The sequence below is a fragment of the Mustelus asterias genome, chromosome 5, assembly GCF_964213995.1.
Source record: "Mustelus asterias chromosome 5, sMusAst1.hap1.1, whole genome shotgun sequence".
Taxonomy (NCBI): domain Eukaryota; kingdom Metazoa; phylum Chordata; class Chondrichthyes; order Carcharhiniformes; family Triakidae; genus Mustelus; species Mustelus asterias.
The window spans coordinates 51,101,641-51,129,331 of NC_135805.1; the positions used below are offsets into that span (position 1 = coordinate 51,101,641).

At 43.5% G+C, this 27,691-nt stretch overlaps 1 protein-coding gene across 1 annotated transcript in view; it reads right to left on the reverse strand.

Annotated features, from left to right (window-relative positions):
• Nucleotides 1-27,691, reverse strand: part of LOC144493527 (mitogen-activated protein kinase kinase kinase 5-like) — a 154,669-nt gene that overhangs the window by 39,491 nt on the left and 87,487 nt on the right. Inside the window, 6 exon segments of the mRNA XM_078212578.1 lie at nucleotides 1,904-2,081; nucleotides 4,574-4,731; nucleotides 15,822-15,927; nucleotides 17,791-17,927; nucleotides 20,016-20,143; nucleotides 22,658-22,791. Of these exon segments, the coding sequence (XP_078068704.1) occupies nucleotides 1,904-2,081; nucleotides 4,574-4,731; nucleotides 15,822-15,927; nucleotides 17,791-17,927; nucleotides 20,016-20,143; nucleotides 22,658-22,791 (841 nt within the window).

The following is a 27,691-nucleotide window of genomic DNA, read 5'->3' on the forward strand; positions in this document are numbered from 1 at the left end:
GCATGGCCAATCAACCTGACCCGCACATCTTTGGAGTGTGGGAGGAAACTGGAGCAGCCAGAGGAAACCCACACAGACACAGGGAGAATGTGCAAACTCCACACAGACAGTAACCCAAGCCGGGAATCGAACCCAGGTCCCTGGCACTGTGTGGCAGCAGTGCTAACCGGCGTGCCACCGTGCTGCCACAAAAACAACCCAAAAAGAAATAAAAAAAAGATTTTTAAAATTAAAAAAATTCATGCAGAACTATTTTATACAAAGGGTAATAAACATATGGAAATTGAAGCAATGCATCCAAGGAACAACAAGGTAATTTACTGTCGAAAGAGGGATAAGGTATATGATGGGGTTGGGTCAGCCATCCAGGACTGAGCTTGCTTCTTCAAATGGATTTTCCCACTCCAAAAATGTACTACAATTTTAACTGGCTTTCTCGAACAAGGTGTGGGAAATGCTTCTAGAAAAAAAAACTGCTTCAACGCAATTATGTCGCCCATTAGGCAAAGGTTGAGCAATTCCAAATGATTCGGATACATTAGCAGATGGATGTTTTAACAAGTGGTCACTTTTTTCACCAGTAAAAAAAATCTACAAAACACAGCATGACTGTGTTGTGCAAGAAGAGGGATGACGGAGAACAAAACATTTTTTCACACTTTGCACCAAACAACAGTATTCAAAAATCTTCAATGTCGAGAACAGTTTGTCCTCTGGTCATAACCAAATCTATAAGGACTCCTTCCAAATCCATTTCACTTTTGTGTGTCAGAGAACTAGAATTCTAATAACAAATCAACTTTTAAGCCCGACAAATGAAATATATTTTCTGGATGCTTATCGGATGAAAACGTAGCTGCAATGCTTCCTTCATACTAGAAAAAAGTAACAAACTTGTATTAACTATAGAGCTTTTCAAATCGTCAGGACATCCAAAAGTGACTTACAACCAATTAATTAGTTCTGATATGTAGTCACCGCTGTTTTGTAAGTAAGCACAGCAAACAGCAAGGAGGTAAATGACTCGTTAATCTATCTTCTGCTGGAAAATCTCATTGAAAGCTAAACATTGGCCAGTTACAGTTGAACTCCCTCTGTCCTTCATCAGATAGTACAGGGCACTGATTCTAGCTACAAGTTGGCACTTTTAACACTCCCTCAAAACTGCAATTAATTTCACTTTCAGAGTGTTTTTCTTTAAACTTTGGGCACAGAGGCTAACTGTAAAGTATGTTATTTTAAGGCGGCATGGTGGCACAGTGGTTAGCACTGCTGCCTCACAGCGCCAGGGACCCAGATTCGATTCCCGGCTTGGGTCACTATCTGTGTGGAGTTTGCACATTCTCCTCGTGTCTGCGTGGGTTTCCTCTGGGTGCTCCGGTTTCCTCCCACAGTCCAAAGATATGCAGGTTAGGTGGATTGGCCATGCCAAATTGACCCTTAGTGTCGGGGGACTAGCTAGGGTAAATGCATGGGGTTATGGGGATAGGGTCTGGGTGGGATTGTGGTCGATGGGCCGAATGGCCTCCTTCTGCACTGTAGGGATTCTATGTTTTCACAGCCTCTCTTTACCATTTTATAAAATAAGTTACCATTAAAATATTGCTCATGGAAACTCATGCAATTACAAAAATGCTAATTTACTAATTTGGTTGAAATGTCTGGTACATATGAAAGAATTTTTAATCTTTCAGAAGAGTTACCAGTGCAGACTCAATGGGCTGAATGGCCTCCTTCTGCACTGTGAAGATTCTGTAATTCTGTATTGCTTTCATTTCTTATCATGGTACCGAGAATTACTTGCTGCAGCTCACTATCAAAGTAGTGAAAGAACATAAGACTTCACAGTTTGAATCTCTAGAATGTCACAGCAATGAGAAGCTAGTGTTTCTGCTTTGGTTACCTTGTTGTTTCAGTTGTGTCTTTTTCTTTCTGCTGGTAACTTTCAGAAATTCATCTGACAGCAGTTCTGGAGCAGTGGCGCGCTTGTCAGGTTCTGGTTCAAAGCAGCGGAGTATGAAGTCCTTGGCCTCTGGTGACATTGATTCTGGAATGTCTGGATGAATTTTAAACATTCCAACCTGCAAAGGTGGCAAAAACAAGTCAGAACAACACAGCTTACAAGCGCATCGAAGGAGTAGAAGCATTTACCTCTTAGCACAGGATGGGAACGCTGTGAAACGATTGCCAAATTAAAACGTGCTTCGATGTGACTTACTCATTGATCCATAAGCTTTTGGCAAAATACATTTTGGAAGTATTTAATGAGAGTTAACTTTCATATCAAAACAGTTTATCAGATGGACTAAGGGGTTGAATTTTAGAATGCTGTTAATCAGTATTGTCCCAATACATTAAGCAAAAGTCACGAGATTAATTGACAATTCAGCTGTGGCTAAAATTGAGTATTTAATTAGTATACTGACCGTGTGAACTTCATAATTCTAAGATGCTCCAAATCCATGGATATGTTCGGATGAACGTACATCCACGGATATCAATGTGATAGAGGAGAAAGGGGCACAAAGAGCCACATGATGTCAAAATGGAATTAGCCCTGTGTAATGTCCCCTTCTGCCTTGGTCCAATGTGACGTCTCAGTTATGCCACTGAGGTGACACAGGATGCGTTGCCCTGTTTTGGTTCGGTGGATCTCCTTGAGGAGCTTTGTCAGATTGAAGGCACATAGCTATAAGAGCACTGAGGATTGTGAGCTGCTCCTGCCACTACCAGGCTTCTGTGACGACTGCAATGCTGCAGAGACGTTACAAGAGGCTGTGCCTTCTGACGTGAGATACTGGAACGCACTCGTTCAAGTAGCGCCTTGCCTGTGATACCCGCTGAGAGCAATGAGGTCGGTGCTGCCTGCGAAGGCCGTTCTAAGTCAAGGTGCCATGAGCACCGTTTGATGAAAGATAGGTGAACAAACCTCAAAGTCACAAACAAAGTGCTGGTCGCCAGATACACATTGCTATGTACCATTGTGAAACACGTCAGTCTAATTAGACGCTGACATGATCTCTTGGTCTAGTGTGGGGGGGATGATATTACAGTAAGTTGGCTTTATAATGAGTATTCGATCACATTTTAAACGTGTTCAAATGGCCTTCCTGACATTATATGCCCGATTCTCCCATCCCGACGTGAACGTTTTGTGGAGCGTCAGGTTGGGAGATGCGTGTTGGCCATTTTGGGGGATTTGGGACGCATGCATGCCTCCCACAGCCGGAGAACAGGTGTAGTCAAGATGGGAACCAGTGGGAAGACAAGGTAAGTGATTTAAATCTATTTTAAATGTGATTATTGGGCCCGGGACTGAGTCCTCCGGGCCCGATAGCATCTCCCACACCGCCAGGAGCATTTCACTCCAGCAGGGTTTAGAGTAGCTCCCAACTTTCGGGGAAATAGTGAGTCACCCCACTGGAGTGAAGGGGGGATTTCCCAGGGGGTCGGTGCCCCTTGGGCATGGGAACCCAGCAGTGCCAGCCTGTGCCCCTTGGCACTGCCCAAGGGGCAAAGTGCCCATGCCCAGAGGGCACCTTGGCACTGCCCATCGAGCATTGGGCAGTGCCAAGGGAGCAGGGCCTAGGGGCTGATCGGTGGGCGTTGGGGTTCCCGCTGCCACTCTGCAGATAGAATTGGTTGGGGCTGGAGGGAGGCCAGTGATTGGAGGGGGGGGGGGAAATCATCACTGCTGAGGGGTAGGGGGGGTGCTGGAGATTGCTCCGAGATGGGCGGGGGAATCAGGGCTGGCCCAGGAATGGTCGTGGGGGCTGCAATCAGGCCATGGAAGGGGGTGTAGGGGCAGCAGGGTGAGGGTCCCGGGCTGGCCAGCGATTGAGCTGGCCAGCAAACGGGGGGATTGACAGATCGGGACCACTGCGCATGTGCAGAGTTCTGGAGCTGTCAGATTCTGGCGTGAATAGGCCCCACCCCTGGGTTTTTTAATGATATTCATAATTGCAACCTCTGCAGTGCAGAGTGCGGAGATTCGAGTCTGAACTTCCACCGAAAACACAATCGTGAATTACACCATTTTTCCTGCCAATTCAGCACTTAGAATTTTTTTGGGAGAATCGGGCCCTATTCATCAGGAAATATGTTCCAGCATTGAATGGACAATAGAACTCTGTGTTCCCGCTGACGTAAACCAGATTCCATGCTCATGATGTTTCCCACTCCCATCTGCCATGACACCCACCACAGGCGGGAGTGGAAAATCCCAGCCTGTGTTTCGGATAATTTTTGGGAATGGAATGCTGGTGATTCTCATTTGTACGCGGATATTCAAAAATAGAATAATCAAAACAACAAGAAAAAGATTCTTTCCCCAGTTGTAGACAATTGCAATCGTTCATCATTTTCTTCACCTATATTGATTTTATTCAAATGCATATTCAGTATTCAGTTCTGAAAGAGAGTTGGAGTCTGCATTGTTAATTTAGCTATGCTCACCAACAATGCTGAATACCTTACTATGTATCTAAGCTTCTTCTATTTATTTTGTATAAACCTCCTAGTTTTCACAAGTTGGAATAGCTTGTATACTAACCCACATTCGCTCATATCTTACCTTAAACATTGCAGCCTGAGGTTCTCCCAATTCATAAAATGGAGGTTTCCCTGTTGCCATTTCAATAATTGTGCATCCTAATGACCAGATGTCAGCAGGCTTCCCATAACCTCTTGGCCCTTTGTCTATTATTTCAGGAGCCATGTACTGAAGTGTTCCTAAAGAGCAGAGCAAAAATAAATTCATACTATTGCACTCAGCAGTTTGCTTGGATCTTAGAATTTTTCTCAGGATGTGGGCAATGCGGTAAAGGGTGTATTTGTTGTCCAGCCTTGTTGTCCTAATTTAGCAATTCTAATTACCCGCTAGCAAACTGAAGGCAGCATCATGGGTCAACCACGTGGTATGGAGTAAAGTCACATTCAGATATGCTAGGTGAGACACGCATGCACACAATACCTATCAAAAATAGCATGTGGTCTCCAGATGCCTGGCAGTGGTTGTAAATGTAACATTACATGATGGATTGAGAAGAATGGCATAGCACCATTGCCACTGTAGTATATAAAGACATGGTCAATTCAGCATGCAGTTGCAGATTCTGGGCACCAAGTGTCACTGTGAATTAGACAAAGTTCTTGGAGGTATCCACCATGTTGGTATAGGTAATTAAATGAACACAAGACTTTTAATTTTCTGTTAAACACAAAATTTCATGCACATCATTCAAAACCTTGCAGTCCTTCCTCCCACTCCACAAGATCACACCTTGTCCCCACCTCTGAACAGACTTTCATAACATTTATTTATTAGTGTCACAAGTAGGTTTACATTAACACCGCATTGAAGTTACTGTGAAAACCCCCTAATCGCCACACTCCGGCGCCTGTTCGGGTATACTGAGGGAGAATTTAGCACGGCCAATGCACTTAACCAGCGCGTCATTCGGACTGTGGGAGGAAACTGGAGCACCTGGAGGAAACCCACGCAGACACGGGGAGAATGTGCAGACTCCGCACAGACAGTGACCCAAGCTGGGAATTGAACCCGGATCGCTGGAGCTGTGAGGCAGCAGTGTTAACCACTGCACCACCATGCCACCCCATGGACTTGTGGGAACCTTCAGAAGCTCTAGAATGCAAATCAAAGGACTGGTTCAGCTGTCAAGACCCATTAGACCACTATTTAAAATGAATGGCCCCAACACACACCCAAGCCTGCCCACTGCCTGCCTCCCCATCCTCCTGGACAGCACACTGGCCCCACGCCAACCCCACTCTGAGACCAGGCCCTTTTACCCCCATCACTACAGCCTCAATTCCTCCAAGAAAATAACCCTTTCTTTCTCTTTCAGGTAGTGACCACCAAACCACCCTGCCCCTCCCCTGGCAATCCACAAATACCTGTACCAGTGCCTGATGAGCAGCTTCTCACGCCTCTCACAATAAGCAACATCATACAGCCAATAAACATTGGCCACCTGTCCCATCCACACTGCTGCAGCAATTTGTATTGGGATCTTTACCTTTCCACTAAGCAATACTTCCAACCCCAACACACAGTCCACTCCTTTGACCATCCCCCCCCCCCCGCCCCTCCCCCCGCCCCCCGCCCCCCACCGCTCACTCAACCTCGACTGAGAATCATAACAGCATCTCTTTCACATCTCACAGTGAGCAGCATTTCACTGACTGAACATGGCTCCACTGCACTAAGCAAACCAGCGCAGGTTACCTTTACTAACAGCTATTCCAACCTCTCTCTTTCCCTCCTTTACTGCCCCCTACCCACCCACTACAACCAATCGTTTCGGCACGGTGGAGTACTGGTTAGCACTGCTGCCTCTCAGCGCCAGGGACCCGGGTTCAATTCTCGGCTTGATTCACTGTCTGTGCGGAGTCTGCACGTTCTCCGCACGTTAGTGTGGGTTTCCTCTGAGTGCTCTGGTTTCCTCTCTTTGTCTGAAAGATGTGCTGGTTAGGTGCATTGACCATGCTAAATTCTCCCTCGGTGTACCCAAACAGGAGCCAGAGTGTGGCGACTAGGGGATTTTCACAGTAACTTCATTGCAGTGTCAGCTCACGGGTAAGCCTACTGGTGACATGAATAAATAAATTTTAAAAACTTTTCGGTCTTGCAAACTTCTTATCCTCTGATCATGTCTTGACTTATTTGAACAAATTATCCTTAACTCCACATGACATTATCCTTGTCACATGTATCTTAATATGATATATTCTTAATTGCTTTTAGAGAATCCCTACGTCCAGTTTCCTCATTTTTGTCAAATCAGGAGTAAGATGGTGCCTTTTGGCTAAGATCAAGCATCAAATCAAACCCAAGATGGGGTGCAATGCCTTGTCTTGACAGCTTGGATCTTGTTTGTCTCTCTTGTGGGGACCATGAATTGCATTCATTTGGTTTAGCTTTTGGAACAAGGAAGGAATGGGTTTGGGTTTACCCAGTCCACTCTGAGCATTGGCTTTGTAACTTAGGGATGGAGTAAAAAAATTTCTAAAAACAGGAGTGTGATAGAATACTCGGCACTTACCTAGGTGACTACAGCTCCAATAACACAAGAAGCTCAACACCATCCAGGACAAAAAAGTCCCCTTAATTGGCACTCTATTCATTACCTTACGTGTTATTTCCCTATACCACTGGCACAGAGTGGGCAGCAGTAGATACCATCTTACAAGTTCCACCACAACAAATCAGCAAGCCTCCTACATTAGCATCTTCTAAGTCTCTACCGTCAAGGACAAGGGTAGCAGAACCGTGGAAACACCACAACCTTCATGCCCACCTGACTCGGAACTATATCACCATTCCCTCACTGTCACTTGGTCAAAACCTGGAACTCCCTTCCTAATAGTGCTTTGGGTTTACATGGTGGCTCACCACCACTTTTTCAAGTTAAATTAGAAAACGGCAATAAATTCTGGCTTTACCAGCATTGCTCACGTCCCAAGAACTAATAAAGAAAAAGACACGCGGCTTTTAATTTCTTGCCTTGTTCCCATCTCCATTTTGTAGGAAAACTCAATTACCATCTTCTACTTTACAATTTTAATTCCAAGAATTTTTTGAAAAATTATAGTCAGAATGAATCTTCACTGATTCTTTTCTTAACTTTGATCTTTACATGCAAAATCATGTCTGTATCGACCTTAAGTTTCAGTAACTTCCTTAATACATTTTTTAACAATCACTTCTGGTAGTTCTATAAACCTAATCCCATGTTCCCTGAACATGGAGTTGGTGTTCACTCACTCTCCACTCCAAGCCTCTCTTCACCCCACTTTAACTATCCTCTTACTCTGTTAGTAACTCCTCTTATTGCAAAATCTTGACATGATGTAAACAAATAAAAATGAATTTTTTTGGATTGTGAAACGGTCTAACCTAAGGTGACATTTTTCCTTATTACCTGAAAGCATTGCCAAGTATAATGTTTCTAATTAGCAGTTTTCTCTTTGCAGTGACAACAATGGCTCTAATCACACTAATAGTTAAGGATGATGCATTTTCACAAATAGTATGGCAAAAAGGGAGGGGGAGGTGATGGCCCAGTGGTATTATCACTAAATTATTAATCCAGAAATTCAACTAATGTTCTGGGGACCTGGGTTCGAATCCCCCCACTGCAAATTGTCAAATTTGAATTCAATAAAGAATATCTGGAATTAAGAATCTACTGAATACCATGAAACGATTGTTGATTGTCAGAAAAACCCATCTGGTTCACTGATGTCCTTTAGGGAAGGAAAACTGCTATCCTTACCTGATCTGGCCTAAATGTGACTCCAGAGCCACTGCAATGGAGTCACATTGCTGCCCTCGGGCAACTAGGGATGGGTAATAAATGCTGGCCAGTCAGTGACGCCCACGTCCCATGAATGAATTTTTAAAAAGCCCAGTGGATCAGACTTACTGAACAAACACAAGGCCAATTTTCTCTTATGATAAACAGATTATTTTTTCTAAAAATTCTTTCCTCCCTAATTGCCCATGGGAATTGGTGGTGAGCTGCCTTTTTGGACAGCTGTAGTCCATCTGGTGCAGGTGCATCCACAGTGCTTAAGTTTGCTCGGCCATTTCAGAGGGCATTTAAGAGTGAGTCATATCTAGGCCAGACCAAATAAGGATGGCAGTTTTCCTTCCCTAAAGGGCATGAATGAACCAGATGGGTTTTTATGACAATTGACAATGGTTGCATGGTCATCAGTAGATTCGTAGATTCTTAATTCCGGATATTATTGCCGTGGTGGGTTTCGAATCTGGGTTCCCAGAACATTACCTTGGGCCTCTAGGTTACTAGTTCAGTGTCAATACCACCATGCCACCGCCTCCCCGATTGCAAACTGTCATGCTGTGCCTTGGTGTAAAATATTGACAAATATTCTCAAACTACAGTACATAACACTCCAATGACAGAATCATTTTGTTCAACCTTATGAAATAATATTATAGCCGACAGTACATCCTGCAGTTTCACTAGACTAGTTTATGAATCCTGACTTTGTTCAACATTATCGCAGGCAGAAATGTGGCTGTACTTTTTACTTTTAGAAACAATACCTCATTACCTTACAGGCAAAAAATGGGCGGGTGAGGGGAGGGAGGGGGCGGGGAATAGTTCCTGAAGACAAGTGTAAGGAACAAAATGTTCCTGCTGCAAATGTTCCTACAAATCAAGAGATTCTGGTGGCAATCTAATCATGGCCGACCGTGCAGGCCAAGGTTGAAGGTTTCCTCTGTGATTTGTGGCTGACTAACCTGTAAACTGCTTCATAAAGGAAAGGTTTATAATTCTGTTCCAGATGGTGTACAGAGGAAACCCTCCAGTACAAAATGTTTTTCTTTTTGTGCAAAAATCCTAAAGTAAACAAAGTTAACATTTACACATTTTAGGTTTAAGAATCAAATGGCTGAAGAGGTGTGTGTGTCATTGCGTGAATCATTGGTGGAAAGCACTTTGTCTGTTGAGACAGTGTATAAATCAATCCCTAATTTGGGGATTTTAGGACTCTTGTCCATCACTATTATGAACAGAAGGGGGCAATTGACAATATTTAACAAAAAACCCCATAACGTTTAAAATAAGAGTAACTCTCCACAAAATAAAGGTACTTTATTCCTCTTCACAATCTACAAATTCTTGGCAGTAATACAGGACAAAGAAGACAAGAGGCCCAGAAATATAATATAATCAAAATGCTGCGGATGCTGGAATCTGAAACAAAAACAGAAAATGCTGGAAAAGCTCAGCAGGTCCGACAGCATCTGTGGAAAGAGAGTAGAGCCAACGTTTTGAGTCTGGATGATCCTTCGTCAGAGCCCAGAAACACTGGAATTTTCAAACAAATGAGTTTCTTTGAAGTCCTATCAAAAACCCTTTGATGTGAAACAACGGCAGCTGCACTTTCTGACCTAGAACAATAATCCAGCAATTGGCTAGAAATCATCAATTGTTGAGGCTCACTGACCTGAAGCTAACTCTGTTTCTTTCTCTGCAGATTCTGCCTGAACAACCGAGCATTTCCAGCATTTTCTGCTTTGATATCAATTTCTGTGCTCAGTTTTCCATGCCTTCCATGTTTAATTTCTACACTAATACTCTGGAGAATGTATCAGTAATCAGGAGGTTATTTAGGAAAGAATGAAGGAAAACTTTATGAAGAAACTGCACAAATATATTTAAAATATTTATGCCCAGCTTAACGCTTTGTTTCTCTTCTGTATTACAAACCCTGTGCTGTGCACAATACTAAAATTAAAGAAGGCACACGCAGACAACTAGCTTTCAAGCCACTGCCTGCATACTCTTCAACTGGCCAAGAGATGGTGGGTAAAAATGACCTTGATTTGATTTATTATTGCCACATGTATTAGTCTACAGTGAAAAGTATTGTTTCTTGCGCACTATACAGACAAAGCAAAGGAAAGATGGCACAATGGTTAGCACTGCAGCCTCTAACGCCAGGGACTAGGTTCAATTCTGGCCTCGGGTCACTTTCTGTGTGGAGTTTGCACATTCTCCCTGTGTCTGTGTGGGTTTGCTCCGTTTTCCTCCCACAGCCCAAAGATGTGTAGGTTAGGTGGATTGGCCATGATAAATTGCCCCTTAGTGTCAGGGGGATTAACAGGGTAAATATGTGGGATTGAAGTGATAGGGCCTGGGTGGGATCGGGCCAAATGGCCTCCTTCTGCACTGTAGGGTTTCTATGATTATGATTCTATGAAAGTAGAGTGTGCAGAATGTAGTGTTACAGTCATAACTAGGGTGTAGAGAAAGATCAACTTAATGCGAGATAGGTCCATTCAAAAGTCTGACAGCAGCAGGGAAGAAGCTGTTCTTGAGGCGGTTAGTAATGTCCTCAGACTTTTGTACCTTTTTCCCGATGGAAGAGAGTATGCCCGGGGTGCGTGGGGGCCTTAATTATGATGGTTACTTTTCCGAGGCAGTGGGAAATGTAGACATTGTCAATAGTGGGAGGCTGGTTTGAGTGATGGCTTCGTTCATGACCCTTTGTAGTTTCTTGCGGTCCTGGACAGAGCAGGAGCCATACCAGGCTGTGATACAGCCAGAAAGAATGCTTTCTACGGTGCATCTGTAAAAGTTGGAGAGAGTTGTAGTGAACATGCCAAATTTCCTTATTCTTCTTAATGATATTGTGATATTGTGGTACCGTTATTGAAGAAGGGTAGCAGGGATAACCCGGGTAATTATAGGCCAGTGAGCTTGACGTCCGTGGTAGGGAAGTTGTTGGAGAGGATTCTTAGAGACAGGATGTATGCGCATTTAGAACGGAACAATCTCATTAGTGACAGACAGCATGGTTTTGTAAGAGGGAGGTCGTGCCTTACAAATTTGGTGGAGTTTTTTGAGGAAGTGACAAAAACGGTTGACGAAGGAAGGGCCGTGGATGTCGTCTATATGGATTTCAGTAAGGCATTTGACAAAGTCCCTCATGGCAGGTTGGTTAAGAAGGTTAAGGCTCATGGGATACAAGGAGAGGTGGCTCGATGGGTAGAAAACTGGCTTGGCCACAGGAGACAGAGGGTAGCAGTCAAAGGGTCTTTTTCCGGCTGGAGGTCTGTGACCAGTGGTGTTCCGCAGGGCTCTGTACTGGGACCTCTGCTATTTGTGATATATATAAATGATTTGGAAGAAGGTGTAACTGGTGTTATCAGCAAGTTTGCAGATGACATGAAGATGGCTGGACTTGCGGATAGCGATGAACATTGTCGGACAATACAGCAGGATACAGATAGGCTGGAAAATTGGGCGGAGAAATGGCAGATGGAATTTAATCCGGATGAATGCGAAGTGATGCATTTAGGAAGAACTAATGTAGGGGGGAGTTATACAATAAATGGCAGAGCCATCAAGAGTATAGAAACACAGAGGGACCTAGGTGTGCAAGTCCACAAATCCTTGAAGGTGGCAGCACAGGTGGAGAAGGTGGTGAAGAAGGCATATGGTATGCTTGCCTTTATAGGACGGGGTATAGAGTATAAAAGCTGGAGTCTGATGATGCAGCTGTATAGAACGCTGGTTAGGCCACATTTGGAGTACTGCATCCAGTTCTGGTCGCCGCACTACCAGAAGGACGTGGAGGCTTTAGAGAGAGTGCAGAGAAGGTTTACCAGGATGTTGCCTGAGGAGAGATTGGGTAGGCTGGGCTTGTTCTCCTTGGAAAGACAGAGAATGAGGGGAGACCTAATAGAGGTGTACAAAATTATGAAGGGTATAGATAGGGTGAACAGTGGGAAGCTTTTTCCCAGGTCGGAGGTGACGATCACAAGGGGTCACAGGCTCAAGGTAAGAGGGGCGAGGTATAACTCAGATATCAGAGGGACGTTTTTTTACAGAGTGGTGGGGGCCTGGAATGTGCTGCCAAGTAGGTGGTGGAGGCAAACACGCTGGCATCGTTTAAGATTTACCTGGATAGTCACATGAGCAGTCTGGGAATGGAGGGATACAAATGAATGGTCTAGTTGGACCAAGGAGCGGCACAGGCTTGGAGGACTGAAGGGCCTGTTTCCTGTGTTGTACTGTTCTTTGATAGCATTGGCATGGAGGGACCAGGACAAGTTGCTGGTGATCTGGACACCTAAAAACTTGAAGCTCTTGACCATTTCTACTTCTTCTCCATTGATGTAGACAGGGGCATGTCCTCCACTATGCTTCCTGAAGTCGATAACATTTTCCTTTGTTTTGTTGACAGTGAGGGAGAGATTATTGTTGCCGCACCAGTTCACCAGATTCTCTATCTCATTCCTGTTCTCCGTCTCGTCATTGTTTGAAATCCCACCCACTACGGTGGTGTCATCAGCTAACTTGAAAAATCGAGTTGGAGGGGAATTTGGCCACACAGTCATTGGTGTATAAGGAGTATAGTAGGGGGCTGAGGACACAACCTTGCGGTGCACCGGTGTTGAGGATGATCGTGCAGGAGGTGTTGTTGCCTATCCTTAATGATTGCAGTCTGGGGTTAGGAAGTTCAGGATCCAGTCGCGGAGAGAGGAGCCGAGCCCCAGACCACGGAGTTTGGGGATGAGTTTGGTAGGAATAATGGTGTTGAATGCTGAGCTGTAGTCGATAAATAGGAGTCTGACATAGATGTCTTTGTTATCTAGGTGGTCCAGGGTTGAGTGCAGGGCCAGGGAGATGGCATCTGCTGTGGATCTGTTGTGGTGGTAGGTGAACTGTCGTGGATCCTGGTGATCTGGGAGGCCAGACTTGATTCGTGCCATGACTAACCTTTCGAAACATTTCATAATGATGGATGTCAGAGCCACCGGACGATAGTCATTAAGGCACGCTGCTTGGCTTTTCTTTGGCACCAGGATGATGGTCATCTTCTTGAAGCAGATAGGGACCTCAGATTGTTGTAAAGAGAGGTTGAAGATGTCTGCTAATAATCCCGCCAGCTGATCCGCGCAGGATCTGAGTGCTCGTCCGGGTACCCAATCCGGGCCAGTCGTTTTCTGTGGGTTGACCTTCAAGAAGGCTGCTCTGACATCTGCAATGGTGATCCCAGATACAGGATCGCTCGAGGCTTCCAGGGTGGAGGGCATGCTCTCGCTGACCACTTGCTCAAAGTGGGCATAAAATGCATCGAGCTCATCGGGGAGGGGTGCGTTGGTGCTGGCGATTTTACCTGTCTCCATCTCGTAGCCTGCACTTGGTTGCTCTAATTTCCGCTTGTTTCTTGTTAGAAAAGATCTGGGTTTCACTGGGCAGCACAGAGGCAAAACAATGACGAGTAACGGAACTAATTTAAGTATCGGTTGTGAAAACATACATCCTGCCACATTCTAGACATAACAAATTGAAGCACATATTACTTAGATCATGATTTTTAAAAAGAGACATTCTCAAGAGCAACTAGAGATGGGCAATAAATGCCGGCCTAGCCAGCGCGACCCACATCCCGTAAATGAAATTTAAAAGTATTTTACTATAATCTCACAATTTGGCTTTATTATGAATGCAGTTCTCTCATTACTTCCTAGATTAAGCAACACTGCAACAAAGCCACTATACAAGTATGCAAGAGCTTGTTAATCTGAATGTAACAATTATACAACCATACAAATTAGAGCAGGAATAAGCCACTTGGCCCTTTAAGCCTATTCTGCCATTCAATAAGGTCATGGTTCATTTGATTTTAACTCAACTTCACATTCTGCCTACTCCTGATAAACATGTGGGTGAAAGATTATCAGGAATCTATCTTTGTCTGCCTTAAAGATATTGAAAGGCTCTGCCTCAACCACCTTTTGAGGAAGAGCTTGTTAATCTGAATGTAACAATTTGTATAGTGGCTTTGTTGCAGTGTTGCTTAATCTAGGAAGTAATGAGAAAACTGCATTCATAATAAAGCCAAATTGTGAGATTATAATAAAATTCTTTTAAATTTCATTGCTGAACTGTATAGCTCAATCTGCTCTATTAACATCTGACTAATAGGCCACATAGGAGCTCTGGCCAGGCTGGACCCCCATCTACCTTACTTCTGTTGGAAGTCCTGTGTCATCACTCACAAACTGGCTTATCTCATCTTGAGAGATCAACACGACCGGAAAAGTGACTTCTATATCACTGGTTTCAGTCCATTGGCCTCTGTTAAGGAACATTTCATTGGACTCTGATTCTGGATATTGGGACTCAAGCGAACCAATACTTCGTTTTTCTGTGGTCTCTGTATTGCAAAATCTTCATTTCTCTAACCCTCTCTTTTTCTATCTGAGCGTGGAGATGATTTTACAAACCCTCCTTCCCACATTTCGAGTACGAGCAAATAAACTAACCCTTTGAGTTCATCCTATCTCGAGTTTGCTGCGGGTTTAACAGAAAATTGGATCGCACAAAAAACTGAGGGGTTGGGGAAATATGCCACCATTTATTAAGAAGGAAACCAATCTAAACATCTTATGTTTACAGTAAGATGCATTTAACCGCATTCCTGTTTGTAACGTATGCAATGAATATCAGTAGTGAGTAGGTCAATAAATGCAGCTTTAAGGATATGAGCAAATATTGACAAAAAGCCTGAAAAGTTGCTGCTTCTGCTTTTCTTGTCCTCTCCCAAAACTGCTCCTCCACCTCAAAATCCAGAAGCATTGTTGGAACTCGCAAAGTGCTTCCCCCCCCCTAACATGTATATTCTGCCACAGTTATTAAGAGATTGACATTCGCTGTTATATCTGTACATTGAACAAAATAATACAACAAAATAGTTCACTCAAAATTATATTTTGTCAGGATAAATGTAGGCCACATAATTAAACAAGTTCCTCAGGCTACTCAGGTTAGCCTTGGGTTTGGCTAGGTTGATTGATGTTAGATGATTTATTCCACTTCCAAATCCTGTCTTATTACACTTGCAACTAGTTTAGACTGTCTCACGATCAAATCACATTGAGATTATGGAAGATACAAACTGAATTCACCAGCAGGACAGCAGTATGTAATATGTAGTACTCAGACCGTAGCAGGACGAATTGTTAAAATAATTCTAAACATTAACGTTTCACAATGCATCTGTACTGTGCATTTTGTGAATACAGGCAGGATGTTGATGAGGTAAACTGCACAGTGATAGCATCTTCATTCTGTGGTATAACCTTACTTTGAAAAAAATAAGCATGTCACCTTTAACAGCAGTTTCTAAATGAGTGTTTCACTCCCTCATTTATTCTTCTAACTCCGATTTGAAATAATGACTTTATGACATTTCTTGGTAATTACAGCAATTGTGCTGTATGAAAACAACACAGTTCCAATGCTTCATACCTGTGAATGTTTCAGCGCATGGATTGATTCCTGCAAGTCTCTTTGAGGTACCAAAATCTGATATTTTCAAGATTCCACTGTAGGTATTTATCAGCACATTATCGCCCTGGGGAAAGAATTTGTAATTTTGGCTTAAAATGGAAAAACCGCCATACAATTCTAAACTAATTTCTGTGAGCAGTACTGCCGTCCTCGAGTAGAGATCATATGATAGTCATCAAAAAATCCTCACTTGGATTTGAGTCAGAGACATTAGATTTGTTGAATTGCCAAAGTAACTTTAGTCTACAAATTCTTTTCCCCTTTGAATTTGAAATTTTAGTCATCGAGTCACAGAGATTTACAGCATGGAGACAGGCCACACGGCCCAACTTGTCCATGCCATCCTTAGTAAGTCACAATTTCTTCTTATACCATATTAATTTACATAAAAGCTTGTGAAGAGTGAACTGGATGGCAAGTATTCAGCAAGGGGGGAAATAAAGAGAAAGAAGGAAAGCTCCGCAGACAGAAAAGAGAACACGGGTAATGTTCTGGAGCCTGGGCCACTGATAAGTTAAACAGAGGAAAACAGGCCAAGTTCCTTTACAGGCATGTGCTCTGATGCTCCCTGCTTTCTGATCATCACTGCTTAAAGTTAGATAAGGCCAAACTCACTAGCTGGAGAATTCGGATTTCAGAAAATGAGGTGAAAGCATCCCGTGGGAAATCCTGGGAATCAACAGCAACAGATTAAGGATTAGGGGAATACTGAAGGGGATCTGAGCTCAAAAAGATAGCTGGAGCTAATCATGTTCCAGAGTTGAAGGAATTTGGCCAGCTCCTGCCAATTTGCCAATAGTCCACAATACAATTTGTCCTTCTACAGTTGGGTAGGAGACCGTATGACACACGGTCAGGCAGGCGCTACTTCTGCCACCAATATTCTAAATAGTATCACTTGGTGCTGAATAATCAAATTGGAAATCAAAGAAGCAGCAACAATCAGTCAAGCGACCGTCTGAGACTCAGAGTAACTACATTTTTAAAAAAACTGACCATCTCATTTTTGTTCACAGCAACATAATACAAAAAGTCACTTTTAAAGTTGCAATTTTTTACTGGGTGGGTTTCTACTCGATGTATCCTTAAAATGGTGAATGTTTTAAAATATCCCACACCAAGTTATACTGGTACGGGAATATTGTGCATTTTGTACAGAATGGAATTTGTTCCATTTCCCAAGCGTGGAGGGTGAGCCAATTTGAAGGCTTGGACTTGACCCATCTGTTTTAGATTGAAGGGGTTTGTTGGGCTATTCTCATAACAGAGTCAGTTGCAGAAGTTATTTTTAAATACAATTTGGCAGCCAGAACGGACTGTTCCCATTTCCTGGCAGCTTTGATTGCATTTCCCAACAAGAAGAGGCAAGGCTCAGAGCTTCACCTTGTGAGTGAACGGAAGTTGGCGCTGTTGTTTTATGCTCATGAATGTGAGGCTATTTATAACTTTAGGCGATTGGGAAAGCAGGCGATGCCAGGAGCATGGGCTTTCTCAGGAAAATTTGGAAGTGTCGAACAGGCGAGAAAACCGGAGGTTCTTTTTAATCTTTCCATCTCTACCCTTGGCCAAAAGTCTGGCTTCAGAACCTCAGAAAAACTCACTGCCCCACAAGCATGCAAGTCTCCACTTCCCCCCACGATAGCATTTCTGAGTTGGAATGCCAATTTTGGGAGGTCTTGTGCTGTAGGCCTCTGGCTAGTGAGCAAATTTCTGTGGCTTAGCAAACTGAGTTTGTATCAAAATGTTAACAATCTGGGCTGCACTCAATCACAGGTTCTCAAAATGAATGAGATTGTGCTGGCCCACTGTACCCATCTGCCCCTCTCCCAACTCAGAAAAAGAGATGCACAGTCATGAGGAATAACTCTACATTCAAAACCAGAATTCTGGAAGGGAATGTGATTATTGTTCTTTGATCATGGTATACCTTTATATCTCGATGAGCTATTTGATTGTCATGGAGGTATTTCAATCCTTCCAGGATCTGTTTGGTATAAAATCCAATGGTCTGTTCATTGTCCTTCAAGGGGCCCCATTTTGATCGTAAGAGAGCAGAGAGGCTGCCTGTTCATTTATGCAAATATATACAAACAACAGATTAATAAAAATGTCCACGAGAGCCTAGACAAACATTATGAGGTTGAATTTCCTGGGGGGAGGGGGTCTTATTTGCGGAAGGGTATATTGGCCTTGGAGGGAGTGCAGAGAAGGTTCACCAGGTTGATACCAGAGATGAGGGGTGTTGATTATGAGGAGAGACTGAGCAGATTGGGTTTGTACTCGTTGGAATTTAGAAGGCTGAGGGGGGATCTTATAGAGACCTATAAGATAATGAAGGGGCTGGATAGGGTAGAGGTGGAGAGATTCTTTCCACTTAGAAAGGGAACTAGAGGGCACAGCCTCAAAATAAAGGGGGGTCAGTTTAGGACAGAGTTGAGGAGGAACTTCTTCTCTCAGAGGGTGGTGAATCTCTGGAATTCTCTGCCCACTGAAGTGGTGGAGGCTACCTCGTTGAATATGTTTAAATCACGGATAGATGGATTCCTGATCGGTAAGGGAATTAGGGGTTATAGGGATCAGGCGGGTAAGTGGAACTGATCCACTTCAGATCAGCCATGATCTTATTGAATGGCGGGGCAGGCTCGAGGGGCTAGATGGCCTACTCCTGCTCCTATTTCTTATGTTCTTATGTCTCCCAATTACAGGCATAAATTGAATGCAAGATCTGTGGAAACCATGAAAGAAATGCTTTGGTGATTGCTTACACTGTTTCTCAAGGGTTTCAGCAGATTTTCAGCTGAAGTTACAATGGACGATTAGGAGAACACCTATGGAAATGAATAGTGCATGCTTCAATTCTTCCAGATTATGCACCAAATATGATTAAGTCTATAAGGATCAGCAAAGCTATTTATCCTATCTCTCAGCTGGTAATTCACACTAAAAGCTTTCACATCAATGCAGATAAAGGAAAAGTAACACATTTACATACAGTGCCTTGCCACATTCTCCAGACCTTCCAATTTTGAAATGTGATCCCTTGTTTTGTAGGAAAGGAAAGCAGCCAGTTTACACACAGCAAGGCCCTAAAAATAGCTGAATGCCGAGCTAAATATATTTTGATAGTGTTGCTGGCGCATGGGCCAATCGGCCTGGCGGTGTTCAGGTTTGTTCACCATTCCCGATCCAGTGTGGGATAAAATGTCTGGGATGAAATAAGGTAAGAGAAAAATGATTGATGGCTGCAGTATCATGCTGCCAGTTGCTTGACTGCATGATGGAGAGATTTGGCAGTAATTTCTGATACAATTATCATTGGAACAATACTGCAGGTATTGAGGCAGCTGTCAGCCATCAGACAGCTCACTGGAAATGCCTGCATGAACCATCGCTTCTCTGAGCACCCACCCTCCTCGACGGCACTCAGCCTTTCAGAGTACGCGGTTCACACTGGCTGGCCATTAATCGGACAGTTAAGGCTGAAATCATTCTCCGGGGCCAAAAGCGTGTTTAACACCCACTTCTCAGCCCGCTGACTATGTGTGCCCGACGGACAACAAATTCACGATTAAGTCTTCCAGTGAAGACAGACAGAAAATAACTGTTCAACAGCTCAGCCATTTCCTTTTATTTTCCATGATCAATTTCCCAGACGCCTTGGGGGCCTTCACGACACACGACAGCGCAGAGTCGCTGAGCAGAAACTGATAGCCAAGTTCCGCACACGTGAGGACGGCCTAAACCGGGATCTTGGGTTTATGTCACACTATCAGTAACCCCCACAGCTTGCCTCCTGGACTTGCAGAATCTCACTGGCTGTCCTGTCTGGAAACAATACACATCTCTTTAACCTGTGCTTAATGCTCTCACATTGTCTGTATCTTTAAGACCTGGTTGGCTGTAGAGATTCGCATTCTAATCAGTATTCTGTAACTTGATTTTGTGTCTCTGTGCCCTGTTTGAGAGCAGATTTCCACTCCATCTGACGAAGGAGCAGCGCTCCGAAAGCTAATGGCATTTGCTACCAAATAAACCTGTTGGACTTTAATCTGGTGTTGTTAAATCTCTTACAGTGTTTACCCCAGTCCAACGCCGGCATCTCCACATCACTTCTATTTCACTCCATGTTGAATGGAATATAAACAAACATACCTCCAGGAACCTGCTCCATAAAGATCTTAATGAAACCGTTTTCACTGATAGAGCCCAGGTATTGTACAATGTTCTTGTGCTTGAGGTGCTTGTGAAGAGCAATTTCTTCATGGAGAGGTTGGGAATATCTAGAGACATTGACAGAAACACAACCGCTTAAAAACTGGAATCATAAATGAACATTTTTCACTTCATTTTAAAAGTGTTTCATACAATAGACTGGGGTAGAAAAATCTGCACATGATCCAAGGATTTTTTTTTAGTTAAAAAAATACCCTTTCATTGATTTAGGAGTTTATTAAACCTTCTTGGCCATCAATAGTGTGGAGATCTTTAAGCAATACTTTAGTTTATCACTTTGTGCTAGTACTGAGTCAAGGTGCAGCATTTTCCTAGATCCAGGTGGAAGGCCGGGGGTCAGGTCAAGTATGAGGGAGCCTCGATGGGAGAGCTCCAAATAAGTTTCCTAGCAGTGGGTTTGCATGTGGAACAAGTGCCCGCCACACAGATGCAGGCAACTCATTTAAATAATTAAGGTCCTTTCCTTGGTTCTATTGACAGCTGTGGGAGACCGCTAACTTTGGGAAGGAAGCCTACCAGAGGCTGGCCAGTGAGTCACTGGAGATGGAGGCTTCTTGGCCCAAAGAGGAAATCATGGGTGGGGAAGACAATCCCCACTGCCCTGTGGGAGTTTGGACCTCTAACCTTCTACTTACTTCTCCGAGGCTTCTTGCCTTTCCGAGGTGCCGCAGCAGTGCCTCCCTCTCCCGATGGTACAGTGCCACCCTCTTCCTTCAGAGCTGCCAGCCCTGTGACAGGCCCAGTGCATCGAGAGCCCATCCACGGTTTTTAATTGGACGGCGAGCTGGGAGGCGGCCAATTAGGAGGCCATCGCCAGGAAAATAGCGGAGCTGGTCCTGTTTCTCATCCTGATTTCAGGTTCCTGAAGCTCACAGTTAAATCCTCTCTCAGATTTCAGCATGCTGACCTTGGCATCAGAAAGCCATGGGTTCAGTCTCACTCCAGAGGCTTGAGCACATAATCTAGGGCCAGTGCTTCAGTGCAGTGCTGAGGGAGTGCAACGCACTCAGAGTTGCCATCTTTCAAAGAGGCATTAAATTAAAGTCTTTTTACCCTCTCAGATGGATGTAAAAGATCTCATGACAGTTTTCAACAAAGAATAGGGAGACTTCCTGATATCATAGAATCATAGAAACCCTACAGTGCAGAAGGAGGCCATTCGGCCCATCGAGTCTGCACCGACCACAATCCCACCCAGGCCCTACCCCCACATATTTTACCCGCTAATCCCTCTAACCTACGCATCCCAGGACTCTAAGGGGCAATTTTTTTTTTTTAACCTGGCTAATCAACCTAACCCGCACATCTTTGGACTATCTTGGACAACTTTTATTCCTCAATCAACATTGTCAATAAAGATAATTCAGTTGTTATCTCACTGCTGTTTGTGGGTTTTGCTTCGCGAAAATTGTCAATTACTATATTTGGAAAGTACTTAATTGGGTGCAAAGTGCTTCGAGATATCCTAATGTTGCCAAAGGCTCTATATAGATAACTTCCTTGCTTTCATTCTGAATCAGCATCATCACGGAATAACTGGCAGCACTGTTGATAAACCATTGTCAGCATCCTTAGCATTGTTAAATGCACAGTTTAGTTCTCATTGCTCTGTCCAAAAATGGAGTACCAATAGTTGGGTGGAAAGTTTCAACCAGACGCAGCACAGAAAGAAAATCTGGGTGCAGTGGACTAGCTACTCCACTCTAAAGGTGTCCGCTTGTTTTAATATTCATTTAATTTAACAGAAAGTGAAAACAGGTGGGCTCTGTTCCGGGGTCCCTTCCTTCCCAAATGTCTGTTTTGTACTGAGAAAAGAAAATGCTTATCATCCAAGCACCAAATATCTGAGAACCTATACCAATGTCCATCAGAGCCGCTGGCCAAACACATTTCCTGCATGACTCTCACAGCCAGCAAACAAAGGGAGTTTCGGTCCCATCAATCTGGGGAGATTTGGAAACCACGGCAACATTCAGTACCTCAGTTTTTGTTATTAAGAGTCAGTGCTTTCATTCTCAGGTCTTGCTGTTAATGAAGGGGCGGCACGGTGGCACAGTGGTTAGCACTGCTGCCTCACAGCGCCAGGGATCCGAGTTCGATTCCAGCCTCGGGTAACTATCTGTGTGGAGTTTGCACATTCTCCCTGTGGCTGCGTGGGTTTCCTCCAGATGCTCCGGCTTCCTCCCACAGTCCAAAGATATGCAGGTTAGGTGCACTGGCCATGCCAAAATGCCCCTTAGTGTCCGAAGATGTGTAGGCTAGGGGGATAAGTGGGGTAAATTTATGGGGTTACGGGGATAGGGTCTAAGTGGCATGCTCTGCTGGAGAGTCAGTGCAGACTTGATGGGCTAAATGGCCTCCTTCTGCACTGTGGGGATTCTATGACACTACTCAGCAAATCCATTGTCACAAACAAAAACAGTGGTTACCAAGAGCTAGATGTTTTGGATTCTGCATGCTGCAACCTGAAGCTTCCTAGCTTGAAAGGAAGTCTGATATCACATTACATGCAATTTGCATGGACAATTGTTTGCTTTCTCAAGGCATTCACAGTTACTTGCCTGCTGTCCCTTTCTGGGATCTCCTTGATAGCAATTCTGACCTGATTGCTAAGGTCTCTACCTGCATAGACCATTCCAAATGTTCCTTTACCCAATACAACCTTTTCTCCATTCTCATCATATTCATAATCATACTGCAAAACACAAAAAGGAAAAAGAAAAGTAAGCAATTTATATTGATTTTACTTTACTCTTTGGGTTTTTATACAATTCCTTTGCAGATTAATAAATCTAAACATGAATAATCTTGACGTATAATTAAATCCGTTCTTTATACCATGTCAATTGTTCACCATGGGAAAACACCAGTAAACATTTCAAGCAACAAAAATCCACAGTGCTCAGCACTGCTGTCTCACAGCGCCAGGGACCCGAGTTCGATTCCCGGCTTGGGTCACTGTCTGTGCTGAATCTGCAGGTTCTCCGTGTCTGCGTGTGTTTCCTCCAGGTGCTCCGTTTTCCTCCCACAGTCCTAAAGACGTGCTGGTTAGGTGCATTGGCCATGCTAAATTCTCCCTCAGTGTACACGAACAGGTGCCGGAATGTGGCGACTAGGGGATTTTCACGGTAACTTCATTGCAGTGTTAATGTAAGCCTACTTGTGACTAATAAATCAACTTTAACTCCATATTGCAATTTAACGATGAGCACATTTACTGAGGACAATTTTGACATTTGGGTCCCGATTTGCAGAGTGTGCTGGCTGACAGCCCATTCCGCATGCTCCACCATCCTGTCACAGAGAAAGCAGCGGCTGCCAAATCCCAGATCAGTTGGATCTCCGCATGCTGTGACCCAAAATTGTTGTCAGGCTAAGGATCTTGTTCTCACATTATCTTCCTACACACGGTTTTTGTGTGCAAGAGGGGGCGATTACGGTTTTGATGCATTGGCCTCAGCTGAATCGTGCGGGTGAGCTGAGGATGCTAAACCGAAATCTTGAAGCAGCTCGCTGCTCACGGCTTCAGGAATAATCAGCCGTTTAGGATGCCAGCAGAGAGACACAGGAATGTACTTGGAGGAGGATCGGCCGTGGTGACAATGCATGATGGTGTGCGGGAGTAGTTAGCCACAGCTCACAAAGCCAACCTGGAGCCAGCACTCACTCCTCCTTCTAATTTTACAAAAGGAAAATACATTGTATTGGAGTGGCACGATGGCACAGTGGTTAGCACCTCTGCCTCACAGCACCAGGGACCTGGGTTCAACTGCGATCTTGGGCAATTGTCTCTGTGGAGTTTTCACGTTCTCTTCGTGTCTGCGTGGGTTTCTTCCGGGTGCTCCGGTTTTCTCCCACTGTTCAAAGATATATTAGTTGGATGGATTGGCCTTCGTAAAATTGCCCCCTAGTGTTGGGGGAATTAGCAGGGTAAATGTACGGGGTTAAGGGGATAGGGCTGGGGTGGGATTGTTGTCGGTGCAGACCCAATGGGCCGAATGGCCTCCTTCTGCACCATAGGGATTCTATGATTTTTGAACATTCTTTTGGCATTTCCTGATTGGACATCCAGTGCAAAGCGGTAGAACGTTTGCACAGCAGACTGTGTACCAAAATGTAGAGAACTGGTCAACCCACAGAAAAAATGATTAGATAACATTAAGTGGTAGAATAGTGAAGTAGATAAGAAAGAAAGCCATGCATTAAACTAGCATTTTTCATGACCACCAGAGGTCTCAAAGTGCTTTACAGCCAGTGAAGTATTTCTGAATGTAGTCACTGTTGTAATGTATGGAACATTCCTGTTGTAGTGTAGGATAAAGAAAATTATTGATTAGATGGGCATAGTAGGAGTCCAGAGTGTTTTCCTCCCCACTCCAGAGTGACTGAAAGGGGCCATTTTGATTCATAGCATACACAAATTATTTGAATTTAGACCTTGAGGAGCTGATGTCAAAATTTTATTAGGACACCAAAAGAGGAGTAATTAATACTTTAATAGGTCAAAGGAACCTGAAAATGCATATCGAGCAGATAGAGGAAGGGGCGAAAAGCGACTGATGGGAAATCGATATGAGTGGGGTGGTTCATTTTGGTGAAAACATGTTAACAGCAGCAATTATATTGAAAATGAAAGTAAGCTTGGTTTTGTGAGATCGCAGAAAGATGTCAGTATATACATTCACAGGACTTTATAACAGCATCTCAGGCTGATGAGATGGCAAGCAGCTCATAGAACTCTAGGGCTGAAATTTTCCGGCCCAGTCGCTGTGGGACCTGCCATAGGAGATTCGGTGTCCCAGTCAAATGTCCACCGACTTTCGGCAAGATCGGAAGATCCCAGTGGCATGGAAAAAAGTAAAATCCCACTCTCGGTTTTATCACAGAGGTGGAGAAAATAAAAGGTAACAATATATTCAACAGTATGATCTCAGTTTGAGTATTGGTACAGTACTGAGTTCCACACTGCAAAGTTAAAATTTATTTATTACTCACAAGCAAGGCTTACATTAACACTGCAATGAAGTTACTGTGAAATTCTCCTAGTCACCACAGTCTGGCGCCTGTTCGGGTCAATGCACCTCACCAGCACGTCTTTCAGAATGTGGGAGGAAACCAGAGCACCTGGAGGAAACCCACGTAGACACGGAGAGAACATACAAACTCCACACAGACAGTCATGGGAATCGAACCGGGGTCCCTGACGCTGTGAAGCAACAGTGCTAACCACTGTGCTACCATGCCACCTCAGGATGGATATAGATGGAGAGACTTTAGAGAGGCACAATGTAGATTCACTAGAATACTGCCTGGTATTAGATTGGAGAATTATAACATGTGTTAAAAATGATGGAAGAAAGCAACAGGGTGGAAAAAAAGCAGACCGTTTTTAATTCTTGAGAGCATCAGGAGAAGATAAAATGGAAGAGAGTTAGAACAGAGCATGATAATCTTACCTAAGCTGTCAGAAAGCTGTGGAATGGCCAATAACATATTTTAAGTCTTTGCCTACTATGCTTAACTTCTTTGATGGCAATTCTCACAAAAACCTATCCAACTAATTTTTCCCTCTTCAGCCGTCTCATTTTCACTTTACCCTTTTTTCGAAAGATATTTACGGAAAGTGTGCTTTGGATAAATACTGAAAATACTGTTTTTTTCATTTTCCAAATCATGACCCATCACCAAAAAACCACAGCATGTCAACAAACACATGAGAACCAAACAACTAAAAGAAAAGAACACTACCCATAAATGTCAGAAAGAGAGTTTAGACCAAACTAAAGGCGAAAGAAAGCATTTATAAATTCCACGGCCAGTTGATGAAAACCCATTGATTAAAGGGAGTTGCAGCAAGAAGACAAAGATTCTCAAACAAATGTTTTAGCCTAAATATCCATGAATTAATTTTCAAATTACCAACACAAGCTGTCATCACAAGTTGCAACCCTCATGTTAAACTCAAACAGTAAGATAACAAATTGGAGATATCATCAAGAGTACATAATGTGCAGGGCTGCAAAGGGCTCAACGCCTTTCCATTGAAGGTCTTGCAACAAAATCCTATAGAAATAATAAAACTTAAACTACAAAACAAAATATAATGTTCTAACTATAAAGTTCAATGGGGAGGTCAATGTTACTGGCAAGAGATTACATCCTCCAGGGCCACCCAGTCATCAGACTCTCAGGGACAAGATGCACAGTGGTTAGCACTGCTGCCTCACAGTTCAATTCCAGCCTTGGGCAACTGTCTGTGCGGAGTCTGCACGTTCTCCCTGTGTCTATGTGGGGTTTCCTCCGGGCATTCCGGTTTCCTCCCACAGTCCAAAAGACGTGCTGGTTAGGTGAATTTGCCATGCTAAATTCTCCCTCAGTGTACCCGGGCAGACGCCGGAGTGCAGCGACTAGGGGATTTTCACAGAAACTTCATTGCAGTGTTAATGTAAGCCTACTTGTGACACGAATAAATAAATTTAACTTTAAACAAGATGTGGAAATTAATTCTCAATATATTTGAAGTTCTGTTCCAGCCATTTCTTGGAAAAGAGAAAGATACTTTCTGAATGAACTCAACCTCAGTTCATGCTGGCTAACATCCAGGTTAGTTTGAAATCCAACTCCAGACATGTGTCTGCTCCTTTGCTGCCAAAAGGGTACAATTCAGGCAATTTACAGTAATATGTGAAATCAAGTTTTGGAACAAATCCAGCCTCATGAAACCACGATTTGGTCTGCATCAATTTGCATCACTTCAGCTACATTACATTGCTTTGTTAGGCACTGAATCTTTGAACTCTCCCATTTGAAAGAAAAATGGTTATAAATGCACAAGGTATGGAAGACATCACTAGTGGTGGTTAAATGGCTCTGTTATATCAATCATTATTCACAGCATATTTGGAAAATGCAGATCAAGCTCAAGTCCAGTGCGAGTTGCACAGAGGTTGAATAAATGATAACAATGCGGAAGAAAAATCATTGCTTTGTTTGAACCAAACAAAATTGGGAGAGAGAGTTTTCTTATTTAAGTTACATGTACCAGTCAGTAAGAATAATGCACAAAGAAAAGTGACAAAAACAAAGGACATAATTTTCAGAAAATACCCAAAAACTGAGACAATGAGAATTAAATTAATTTGAAAAATACAAGGTTTAAGGCCAGAGTGAGTATCAGCCATGGATCAAATCCCTCTCTCTGTCGCGTAGTAATACACTCGCATTCTCAAACCGATTGGAGCTGACCTGACCAAAATCTTGTATTGTATATTTAACTTAATATTTATATTGTCTTGTAATTCCCAAAATTAACCCTCTTTAAAGTCTAGTTACTCAATTAAACCCAATTTGTGGGATTTAATCTTAAAGGAAACAACAGCATATTTAAATAGTACCTTTAAAGTTTATTTATTAGTCACAAGTAGGCTTACTTTAACACTGCAATGAAGTTACTGTGAAAATTCCCTAGTCGCCACACTACGGTGCCTGTTTAGGTAAACTGAGAGAGAAGTTAGCATGGCCAATACACCTAACCAGCCCGTCTTTCGGACTGTGGGAGGAAACTTGAGCACCCAGAGAAAACCCACGCAGACACG